Genomic DNA, 12,251 nt, shown 5'->3' with positions numbered 1-12,251 from the left:
ATCTATCATCTATCTATCTATCTTCTCCCTCCATCACTCTATCCCTCAGTCCCTCCTCTTAAACAATTTCCTCAGACCCAGAAGGTTCTCAAAACCATGTTATACAAGGAGAGGAAAGATGGAGAAGGTGTCGCTGTTAAAGGTCATTGAAGACAAAGGAGTCTGGAAGGGCAATCAATTTAACCAAACACTTCCCCTGTGCTTTCAAAGCAGGAGGAATTGATTATGGGTCGCTCTGGGAAGAGAGCAGGCACTTTGTCTAGCCTCACTGTGACTATGGTGCCTCTGAGGAACGGCAAAGTTGCCTCTGCAACGACAGGACACAGTCCCGCAGCAACTCCCTGTGAAAGAAGCCACTTCCCCATCTCCTTCCACTCTTCCCTTTTTTCTCCTCCTCTCTCCCCTTTTCATCTTCCCCCCTTTCTCCCAAAGCCTTGCAATTCGTGCAGCAATGGCTCTGCCCGCTTCTCCGGTGACTGGAGAAACTGGCAAGTGATTCGCCTCCTCTCCCTCAGTTCTTTAGGGGTCAGTAGAGCTGGGGACGTACAGCAGGGTGAACCTGGCTCCCAGGCTGCAGGATGCTGCTGATACTGCTCTGGTTCAAGGTCTGAGACCTGCTTGCCGAACCTCTTGGTGGGCTCTCCCCAACTCCTAAGCTCCAGGCGCCCCCACCGGTGGGAATTTTCATATTCATTACATCCAAACCCAGCTGTTCGGGTTTAAAGATAATAAAAATGAAAAATCTCTGAATCTAATATTCATTTAACAAATCAGTATAGAACTGAAATCCTTGACTGGGTATAAGGCGGTCTGCTTCAGGGCATCTGTGTCTCACCCAGTGCTCAGAGGTAGAAAGTCTTCCCAGGGCTCAAGGCATTTGGGGAAAACCCTAGATTGCTGGGATGCCATCTCTGCTCCATGAAGGCCTGGCCCTAGGGCACCAGCCATTCCCAGCTCCTTCTCTGGAGGGGAGGCCCTTCTCCAGCCCTGGGTGTCCTCTCTAGTTCTGGTTCCATGCTCATGGGTCCCCTGATTGGCTTGGGGACACCCCTCTGGCCCCAAGTCCCTTTCTGTGTTCATTTTTCAGGTTCATTCCCTTTCTCTTAATGTATGCCTGCCTCTCCCTGGCTGTGAACTCTTGGCCACACCTGTTCCTGGATTCGGGGCCATGTGCAAGCTTCTCAGAACTTTAGTGTCCTGTTCCTGTGGCCCCTTCCCAGACCCACCTCATAAAGGTACCAAGGACTCTTGCTTCTCATAAGGACTGTTGTATTTATCCATGAAGCTGGTCCTACCAGCAGTCAGCCTGTGGTTTCAAGTTCCCAAAGCTTTGGAATCAGACTTGCAAACTACTGCTGATTTGGGAGTACAGAGCAGTGAGTGTCTTTGTCAACAACCACTATGAAGAGACACCATGACCACGGCAGCTCTTATAAAGGAAGACATTTCAATGGGGCTGTGTGGTATAATGTTCCGCTGACTTGGTGCCAGAGGGATAGCAAGCAACCTCCACTAGCCATGAAACCCCGCTGGGTTATACCTGACCTGGCTCCGAGTTTTCCCACGGCCCCTAGTCCACTCTTTATGTTACAGATACCTTTTGTTGTCCTCTATGAATCTTGTCTGAGAGTTTCACTTCCCATGGATACAAAGCCTATGCAAAACTCGGCGTAGAGGAAACCCGGAAAACCATAGTACCTCCTGAATCAGGTATTTTCACCTGGCATTGCATTTTTGGAAACTTCATTCAGTTTGTTTTGAGACATGGAAATCTACTAGCTAAAGTGTAAATACGGGAAAAAATAAAGATGCCAAGGGGCAAAGGGAAAGCTCTCCGTTCACCAAGACTGAGCCCCCTGCAGCCACAGAGGCTAGGTTCATTCTTAGGTGTCTCTGTGTCTTCATTTTACAGACTTGTGGGAACCCACACAACTAGCGCCAAGTTACACCTGACAGGACAGGCTTCCATTCAGAGATTAGGTCATGATCATCATGGCAGGAAGCATGGCGGCACACAAGCAGACGGCTGGATGGGCAGCTGACAGTGCTACATCCAGATCAGCATAAAATATGGCAGGCACTGGGCCTGGCTTGAGCACTTGAAACCCCAACACCCACCCCCAGTGACCACTGCCCTCCAGTAGGGCCACCAGTCCTAACACCTCTCCCTGGCGACCAAGCATTCAAATCTACAAGCCTGTGGAGGCATTCTTATTCAAACCAGCACAGCGGATGCTAAATGGCATGAACGGTGTGCATAAAGACATGGAATCAGGGTCATATCGCTTCCCTGGGTGGAGCAGGAAGCTGACAGGGCCTCAGGGCCCCCTCACAGTGACTCTTGACTTATGGAAAATCCATCACATTCAGAACAGAAAGGCCACAAAGCCACCTGGCACATCCAGGAGTTCTAACTGTCTTCTAAGCACAAGATGACAGGGACATGGTAGCTTCCTAGCTCACCCATGGTTTGACTCACCCAGGGACAATCTGGTGATGTTAAATGGAACATCCCAAAGCTACACAGAGAGTTTAAATACTCTATTACTGTTGATCATGACTATAATCACTCTATTTAGTTATTATTTACCTCGTTATTCTTAATTACAAGTTAGACTCTTAGGTCAGAACATGAAAAGCAACACACAGCACATATGTGACCTGATATTACCCACAGACTCAGGCGTCCTTGGGATACCTTGGAAATACATGATCTGATATTACCCCCAGACTCAGGCATCCTTGGGATGCCTTGGTGTGTCCCCGATGGACCAAGGAGGAACCTCTATACTAGAATTTTCATTTTTGTTCTGAAAACATATTTGAACACAAATACAAATGTGCTTTGGGCCCCCTCCCGCCAAAGAGTCACCCCCCCCCTCCCCAAAGAGTCACTGAAGAATAAACGGAAAAACAAAAGAGATGCTGTCACCAGCATGGAGGAAGCAGACCTGCAAATTCTCTGGCCCTCCCATACTCCGAGGTCACAGTTCAGTATTCTAAACATAAACTAAACATAGCAGGCCACCTGTCTATCTGTGGGCCATCATCACAAATGCAAGACTTCACCTCTGTGTTCTCAGGAAAACTGGGGCCTTTTCCACCCTGGGCCCAAGACACATTAGTTTCCATTGCAGTATCTGTAGGCTGCTGGTGACTTTGAGTCATTGCTGTGCCACAGGCTCAAGCATGACACACCGCTGCGTGTGAAAGATGACAACAGCCAACCGAAGAGAGCCAGTTATTAAAGCAAGGAGACTGCAAGCAGGAAATCGAACTAATTCGAGGGAAACGGAACTTAGGAATCATTCCAAATTCTGCTATGGAAACTTTGCCACTTAAGAGACTCAACGTTCTTAAGCCTGGAGCGATTCAAAATCAGGCGAATTCTGCCTGTGAGCTAAGCAATTAAGAACAGGAATTGGGCCAAACTAGACAAGTTCCCATCCAAATCCAATTACAGCTGGGTGGCCCTAGCCGACTACAGAAACTCTAATTGAGGTCTGTTTTGGAACAGTGGTCTACATCCACTCATAAATGCTTCTATAAGGATTAAACAGTAAATAAACAGGAAAACTTGTTTGGCGTGTGGTACAGTTGGGTACCTCCTGCAACTGCTCATGAGATGTTAATCATGATTCTAAGCAAGAAGGACAAGCATCATGCTGGTTCATAGTGTCAAGGTGGCTGGTTCTAGACTCACCGATGAGGCACGCTTCCAGGCATGCCTGTGAGTCATTGCCTAGATTAGATTAACTGAGGTGGAATGAGCCACCGTTACTGTGGGTAGTAACAGTCCATGGCCCAGGGCCCTGGGATAAATTAGAGGGTTAAAAAAAAACTAAGCTACATCTCTCTGCTTCTTGACTGCAGAGGAAATGTGACTGGCCAGCTACCTTGAGTTCTTGCTGCCAGCCTTCCCCGCCAGCATAGACCCTTAAACTGGCCAAAATTAGCCTTTACCTACCTAAGTTGCTCTTGTCTGATATTTTCTCACAGCAAGGAGAAAAATAACCAAAACAGGCAGCTTTAGAGAGCATTCCATACTATAAAAACCAATAATCATAATCATAATAAAACAAAAAATAAAAATACCTTGCCAAAGCTGGCCATAGCTCTCATCCCAACTCTCTGGGAGACTGAGGATGCATTTTAGAAAAGCCAGGGCTCCATAGCGAGATCCTATCTCACCTCTGCCCCCTAAATAAAAACAACAACAAACCTTGCCGATTCTAGAAATCCTGAGTGACCAAAAGCAAAGAGCAAGTTGCATGGCTGACTCAGAAATGGGCGTGACAGGTAAAGGCACAGCCTACTTACCCCCAGGATCCCAAGGCGCTCAGCCAGGCTCCAGCCACAGAGAAAGTCAATCTCAAATTTATGGTTGAGAACCACGATGGCGTTTTCCTTCCCGTAGTGTAGGGAGGACCTCGGGTCGGTGTAGATGGTGCACTCCGTGCCTGACCACCATTCCAGAAGCATCACCAATTCTGCAAGAAACCAAAGGATACACACAGATTTACTTCACCGCCCTGAGGTCCTGGGGCTGCTTTTCTTGGGCCATGCTATAAGACAAAGCTGCTTCTAAGGGCAAAGTTTCAGGGCATTTTAGCCAGGACCCCAGCTGTTGGAAGGGTTATAAACAAGCAAGACCCCGCAACAGTCTTCAGGGAGGGAGAGGAAGCTTCAGGTTAGCCAGGCCTTTATACCTCTTGACAAAGTAACTTGGGAGAAATAACATCAGTCTGGATCCACCCACATCTATGTCCGAGTGCTGACCGCATGAGATGGTGTATGTTCTAGAAACGACTGGCTGACAAGCTTCTAAACTCCGTCTAAGAACGCTATGGACTCAACTCCTTCTCTCCCACTAACGACACCTGACGGCATCAAGAATGACCAGCAACCACAGTGGAGCAAAACACAAGTTTCTCCATTTCAGTGACTCGGAGTCAGCATGCTGTAGGCTTCAACAAAACTATCACCATATTCTTTAGAGGGGCCTGTGAAAATTAAGACTTGTTTTCAGGTGACAATCTGACTGTGTTCTTGGGGGGGGGGGCTTTATTCTAGGCGGCCAGTTTTCTGAGGCTGGGGGTCTCAGGAAGACCGTGGGGGAAGCTCTAGACACAGAGTTGAATGTGAACGAGAGCATAGCCCCTTCAAGTGCACCTTTAGAGTAGGAGGTGTTGGCAGGGGGGTGCTATATGGGTTCTCTATGAAGGTTGCACCCTTGTTTGTAATACTTAGTGGGGTACACATTGTATAGAGGGCTCCTACACCCTACATGTACACAAAGACAAGTGGGTTTGATCTTGATTGTCTGGAGACACCTTTCTCTTCCAGACTGGAGGCTGAATATGGAACACTAGAACCATCTAGAAGGCCCCATAGTCCAGTTTCTAAGCTGTGCATAATCTAACCCCATGGTTCGGTCATGTCTTTTCTTTGTGGTGTGAATGCCTCAGGGGGTCTTATAAAAATTTCTGGTGGTCAAGACCACTCCCTGTTCCCTCTTGGGAGGGCCACCAGGTAAGGAGAATGTCACCCATCCTGCTGACTACCATGCTATACCTTTGATCATTGCCAAAGGCATTCCTCTGTGCCCTGAGGCTGAGTCACCCAGGTGGGGACCGCTGTCCTCAAGTCCACTCAACAGAAAAGGTAGAGAGAAGACTAAATCGGCACACCGTGCCATAGAGAAGTGTCTGTGGTCTGTCACCTCAGGTCATCCCCACAGACTGACTCAACTGACCCAGACATTTCTCCCCTGCTCAGTCTGTGAGTCTGGCATTTAGAATGACACCAACAGCCACCAAGTCCCCTTGGCTGCTGATATTTAGTCTCTCTGGGCCTTTGTCCAATTTAAATGCAGGTCAAAAGCCCAACTCTACTGCCATCTGGCACATTCCCATGGGCTTATGCGTAGGATGGAACCCTACATGTGGGTGAGGCTTATGGCTCCATCATCCCCAGTTAGTCCACTCTGGAAACAGGCGCCAGGCATGGGACAATGTCAGGTGGGTCACACACAAGTGAGAATCCACCCTGGTTCACCTTCTTCAAATCCTCAGTGCTGGCTCTTCTGAGACCTCTTGGCTAGACACTTGGTGTGAGTCACCCATTGTCCTTCCAATAAATCCCATTTGAGGAGAGCACAGGCAGCGTTTCCTGATACTCCCAGCACTTACAAACAGTTCCGGCTGGAAAACACTGACTCCCAACTCAAAGCAGGAGAAAAGTCCGACTCCAATGCCTTCATTTTGTATCTGTCTGCGTTGTTTTAAATTGTTGGGACAGACCTGTCTAACTGCAGGGAGGCCTGCCCATCACTAAAGGGCAATCTAAGTATGATGGGATGTCAGCATGAAGGGACAGAGAAGACTGACATGTCCTGTCTGCGCAGCATCCCCTCCCAAAGTGCCCGAAAGTCTCTAGTTAGTGTCTAACCCTGCAGCCATCTTAGATTCCAGGAGCATAGAGCCTTATAGGTTACTCCCTGACCCCAAGCAGAAACATTCATTTCAGGGAAGTGGGATTACCCCATGCAATGGGGCCTCCTTCTCCAGGTCCACCTTGTAGAACCACCTGAGATGCTGAACCAAGACCACAGTCTGATGAGGATCCTCAATCACACAGACCTCAAGCTCCCGCTCCTGTTCTTACTATTCAATCCCGACAGCTCAGGCTGGTACCCCACATGGGCCGAAATGATGACGACACGCCTTTGCCACCCTTTCAATATCACTGCAGTTTGCTGTCCCTAAAACAAGACTAAACTTGAGATAATGGGGCTCCCAGGGTTAAGCCTCTAGACCAGGACTTGGGTTATTGCACAAGGAAAGAACTCTTCCATCACCCATGAAGGAACCTGGGTTCTGTCTCCCTCTTTGTTCCTCCTCTTGGATACTGCCCTTCCCTATCTAACAGCCCTCTGGATTCTGTGCCCTGAATCTCTCCATCGTGGCAGTGCCCCAGGGTGAGAATGCACTGTGCTCTGCAGCAGTTCTGTGGACGAAGTGACCAGTGCTGCAGTTGGTGGTGACTAGCAAGAGCCTCTGGGAAGCAAGCCTGACCTCACTGGCCACGAGCACAAGCTTTGGAGGGAGCTGAAGTATCCGGACACAGGGTTAGCCCAGTTGGCTGCCTGCAACGGTGCCTCCATCCTCAGCAGCTCTCCCAGATGTCAAGGAAACAAGGCACACAGGCTTTCTTTAGCGGCCCCCACTTCTCCCCACAAGCTACTTTCTCCTCCATTTGGAATAAGCCAACAAATACACAACACAGCATTGTGAAATCAGAGAACCAGGTACACACCGGGTGCGAGGGACGGGGAAGCATGCAGGGTCTCTAGGCAGCCAGCAGCATCGAGGGACGGGGAAGCATGCAGGGTCTCTAAGCAGCCAGCAGCATCGAGGGACGGGGAAGCATGCAGGGTCTCTAAGCAGCCAGCAGCATCGAGGGACGGGGAAGCATGCAGGGTCTCTAAGCAGCCAGCAGCATCGAGGGACGGGGAAACATGCAGGGTCTCTAAGCAGTCAGCAGCAGTTCTCAAAACCTCTCATTTCTCAACTTTCAGTTTATTTAATGCTGCCCACATCGGTTTTTCTCTAGGCTGTTCCCTCAAACAGAGGCGTGACAGCTGCCCCTTCTCAGGACAGCTGCACCTGGTGTCCAGCCCTGGCCCTGGTTCCTCGCTGCTATGTTTTCTTCAGACTCCTGAAATGGTCCTTGCGCACCTGATGCCAGAAAGAGGAATGTTTACAGGAAGTGGTATCACTGGGGAAAAAAAATACCGTAATTACTGCTTTGAGGGGCTAATTGAAATGTGAAAGCTTTAAACTCTGGCTATAGATGTCTGGCCTGACCTACAGATTTGGTTTTGTTTGCTCTTGTGCCCACCATTCAGCTTAAAGAAAGTATGGGTAGGAAAAGGAAGACTCAAGGAAACACGGAAGGAGGCGTCCTGGGAGAGCAATTGTGGAAATGAGGATACTGAGTCTCGGAGAGGGGAGACAACAGCCTAGATGTGGGTATGCATACCAAGGCCAAGCCAGGAGGTGTCCCCAGAGCCTGGTGCAGATCTGAGATACTGAACACCTTAAAGTCAGGACTGTCTAAAGGAGGAGTCAAGAAGAGGTAGGGAAAGAGAAGAGGACCAGCAGGGAGGGGACACACCTTGACCTTGGGCGAACCTGTGCACAGATTAGCTACCTTGTAAAGATGAAATGATACAGCCCAAAGGCTTGTCCTCTCCCAATGGCTTCAACACATTAAAGCAGATATCTGCCTGCCACGAAGGGTCTTTCTCCACGGCGCTATCACTGATGACCACATAGTGGACATGCAGGCGTACGAGTGCACACGCACACACATGCACACGCGCACACACACATCCACGCATACACACGCACACACACATGCACACACACACGCACGCACACACGCACACACACATGCATGCACACACACACACATACACACGCACACACATGCACACGCGCGCACACACATCCACGCGCACACACACACGCACATGCACACACACACCCACGCGCACAAACAAGCAGCAGGGAAGCAGGTGGGCCCAGTGTCCGTTTTGAGGTAGCTGTGTCTGTTTAAGCATTTTACAAGGATGGCTGACTGATCAAAAGCCAAATTATCCTGACCCATCTTTAACCCCTTTTGATAATCATGTACTACCTCCTCAGTGTGTGACTATCAATTAACATCCTTTGGGGACTATAAAAACAGAGCCCTGACCTTCACTAACCCCAGGGCTCAGGACGCAGTCAGAGCTCAGACGCCACTGTCAAGTTTTTTCCACCTGGCGATTCCCACCCACCTGGTATTTCCACTAATGCATTTTAAAGTGTCTTGGTCTGTGATTTTCTTTGTTGTTGTTTTAAAAGTTTCAGAAAAGGGTTGGAGATGTGGCTCAGTGGTTAAGAGCACCGGCTGCTCTTACTGAGAACTGGGTTAGTTTCCTGCACCCACATAACAGCTCATAATCCTTAATAACTGCAGTTCCTGGGGACCTGACGCCCTCTTCTGGCCTCCATAGGTACCAGGCATGCACATAATACACATTCAGACGTGCAGGCAAAACACCCCTGTACACACATACACACAACACACATGCACACACACACACACACACGCACGTTCACAGATACGTCTATATTTATAATTTTTGCACATATTTATATATACATATGTATATGCATGTGTATGTGTATATACATAAATATAAAAATAAATCTATCTTTACTTTTTTTCATGAAACTATTACTGTATTGGAGCATGGTATATGGAGTAACCTAAATCTGGGTTGCTAGGCTATAGTCACTTATCTTTGGCTCTAGAATAAACTACATATAGAAACTATAAATATGGGATTAGAGAGATGGCTCAGAGGTTAAGAGCACTGGCTGCTCTTCCAGAGTTCAAGTCCCCGGAACCATATGGTGGCTCACAACCATCTATAATGAGATCTGGTGCCCTCTTCAAAGGGTGTGCAGGCACCAATGTAGGCAGAACCCTGTATATAAAAATAAATAATCTTAAAAAATAAACTACAAATATATTTATGTATATATATACACATATATATTTGAGATAGAGCTGTGTAATCACACAGAGCCACTAAAGGAGCAAGTTTTTAATCTACTTTTTTATTTTATGTGCACTGATGTTTTCCCTGCATGTATGTCTGTATGAGGGTGTCAGATCTTGGAGTTACAGACAGTTGAAAGCTGCCAGGTGGGTGCTGGGGATTGAACCCAGGTCCTCCAGAAGAACCCTCAGTGCTCTTAACTGCCAAGCCCTCTCTCCACTCCCACAAGATTTTTCTTTATCTACCTCTTCGACCCTTTTCTGTCTCTTTAGAGACAACACCACCGCTCATAAATACTTGCTATATCAAGACACCTCGATCGAGTCTTGGGACGCTCGGGAGCATGGAAAATGACTCAACAGAGAAGTCAGGGTGGGGAATTTCAGAGTGGGAAACCCCATCACACACAGAGCTAGGACCCAGCTTCCTCACAGTGGCTTCCTCCCAATGGCCTCCTTTTTAGTCACCGCCATCTGGCCTCAGATTCACCCTTGGTCCAGGCGCCTGAGTGGGAAGTGTAGATACTCCAGAGATCCCAGGATGGGGCTGGAAATGTCACAGACACTACTCCACTCCCGGTTTGGTGGCACAAAAATGTAGTCATGAGGGAAAAAAATGTATTGCTAAGTTAACATTAAAAAATACAGAAAAAGGAAGTGCTCAGTAAATAGAGCCACTCCTTGTCAGGAGGACCTGGTGTCCCTGAGGTTCTTGGGAAATATGGGATCCTTCAAGAGGGGCATCAGGCTTGGCCGAGAAGGTGGAGGTGAGAAATAAAAAGATGAGGGGCATGGAGCCGGGGTACAGTGCCAGGGCATGGTGCCAGGGTACGGTGCCAGGGTATGGCAGATGGGGGAAGTTCCCACTTCAGTCCTCTGGAGCTGTCTGGGGCCAGCGAAGTGCAAGGAACCTGTGATTCCACACAAAGCCTGCAGGTGGCGCCCCAGCTTGGATGCGAGAGCTCAGACTCTCCACTGCACCATGCTCGCTCCCGCCCCACTGTGAGAGCCCACTCAGGACAGTGTTTCTGGGCGCACAGCTAGGCCTTAGTCAGAAGCCTTTCTGTTCGCTCGGGTCCCACTAACCGAATTTGTGCTTTCATTTCCCATTTGAGTCGGTGTGGAATTTGTACACGGGCCCTGGGGTGGTGGCGTGGCTGCAACAACAGAGTTACTGTTGAGCTCTTGACTCCTGGGAGAGGCTAGGGACATCTGTGCGTCTTTAGCCCTGGCAGACAATGTCACAGTCCTGCACTAGGATCTTTCTAGACAGGCTTTGTCTGAAGAGGAGAGGCTTCATTTCTAACCTCAATTATCAACAGTTAAAAGTTAAATTATAAAATATAATTACATGTACTTATTGTGTCGCCAATGACAGATAATCTCCTATGTAATTATGCGCTTATTAAAATTAGCTGAACCGAATGACTAAAATGCCCTTCTCTCGAGTGGGGCCTGTGTCTACAGATGTGCACAGTTCGGCTGCGTAGCGATGACCTCTGACCCTGGCAGGGCTGGGCTGGTTCTCAGAAGGAGGCAGTGAGGTCAAAGGCTTAAGTGGTGCTTCATGCCCTCAGGGCACAGGGGAAAAGAAGCATGGGGACATCCAGACCCTGAGTACTTACCACCTCCACTCTGGTGGCCTGATGTCTGTCTGGGCTTCTGAAAGTCCCTTCCCAGGAAGTGGTAAAGAGCACTGACCCTCAGCACCCTCACAGCTCTGACTACCCACTGAGATAGATACCACCAGACAGTGGTAATTTCTGAGGTTGTTTTTAGGACACTTTTTAAAAAAGCCTTAGGCCTGAACCATTTTTAGTTTTTGTTATTTTTAGTTATTGTTGTTTTGTTTTATCTAATACAAGATCTCGCTCTTTGGCCTAGGCTGCCTTCAAACTTGCTATCCCCATGACTGAGCCCTGGGGTTCCAGGTACACACACTATCATGCATGGTTCCTTAGTAGGCTTTAAAAAAAAAAAACTTAAAAGGATATCTTGTAGTCTAGGTTTACCCTGAACTTATTATATAGCCAGGGATAACTTTGAAATTTTTATCCTCCTGCCTCTGTCTCTCAGTTTCTGATATTACAAGCTTGTACCATACCATACATGGCTCCTTAGTTGGCGTGACCCTGGACCTTGGTAACAGCTCCTTCCAAAAGATTTAGCTATAGCCAGGTTGTTGGTTTTCAGGGTCAAGGAATTCAGGGTCCTCTCAGGAACAGTCCTCAGAAATTACCAGTTTTTCTGCAGGATGTGAACACACCCAAACACATATGCAAATAAACACACAAAAAAATGCACAAGCAATTAAATAAGTATAATAAAAATTTTAACTATGGAGAAAAGGGTAAACTGTAGGTTCTCCTGTTAGACTGGGAACCAGTGAAGTCTCCACAGAGTTCTTTGGTGCTCCCTTTACATAGTGGTGGTCCTCCTCTTATACAGTGCTGGATCCTCCCCACACACAGCTCTGAGTCCTTCCCCCAGTACTAGATTCTCCCCCCACACAGCTGAGTCCTCCCCCCACAGCATTGGATCCTCCCCTCACACAGCTGTGGGTCCTCCCCTCACACAGCTGTGGGTCCTCCCCTAAAACAGCTCTGGGTCCTCCCTCACACAGCTCTGGGTCCTCC

General features: G+C 48.3%; 1 protein-coding gene across 2 annotated transcripts in view; it reads right to left on the bottom strand.

Moving 5' to 3' along the window:
* The window catches only part of Agpat4 (1-acylglycerol-3-phosphate O-acyltransferase 4), a 101,073-nt gene that overhangs the window by 15,583 nt on the left and 73,239 nt on the right, over positions 1-12,251 (bottom strand). For both annotated transcript variants that reach the window (XM_026787445.1, XM_005363375.3), the window contains exon 3: positions 4,321-4,490. In XM_026787445.1, coding sequence (XP_026643246.1) covers positions 4,321-4,490 — 170 coding nt within the window. The remainder of the gene's footprint in view (positions 1-4,320; positions 4,491-12,251) is intronic.

This window comes from Microtus ochrogaster, linkage group LG9, assembly GCF_000317375.1.
Source record: "Microtus ochrogaster isolate Prairie Vole_2 linkage group LG9, MicOch1.0, whole genome shotgun sequence".
NCBI lineage: Eukaryota > Metazoa > Chordata > Mammalia > Rodentia > Cricetidae > Microtus > Microtus ochrogaster.
The sequence above is the reverse complement of the archived record's forward strand: the minus strand, read 5'-3'. Positions and strand labels throughout refer to the sequence as shown.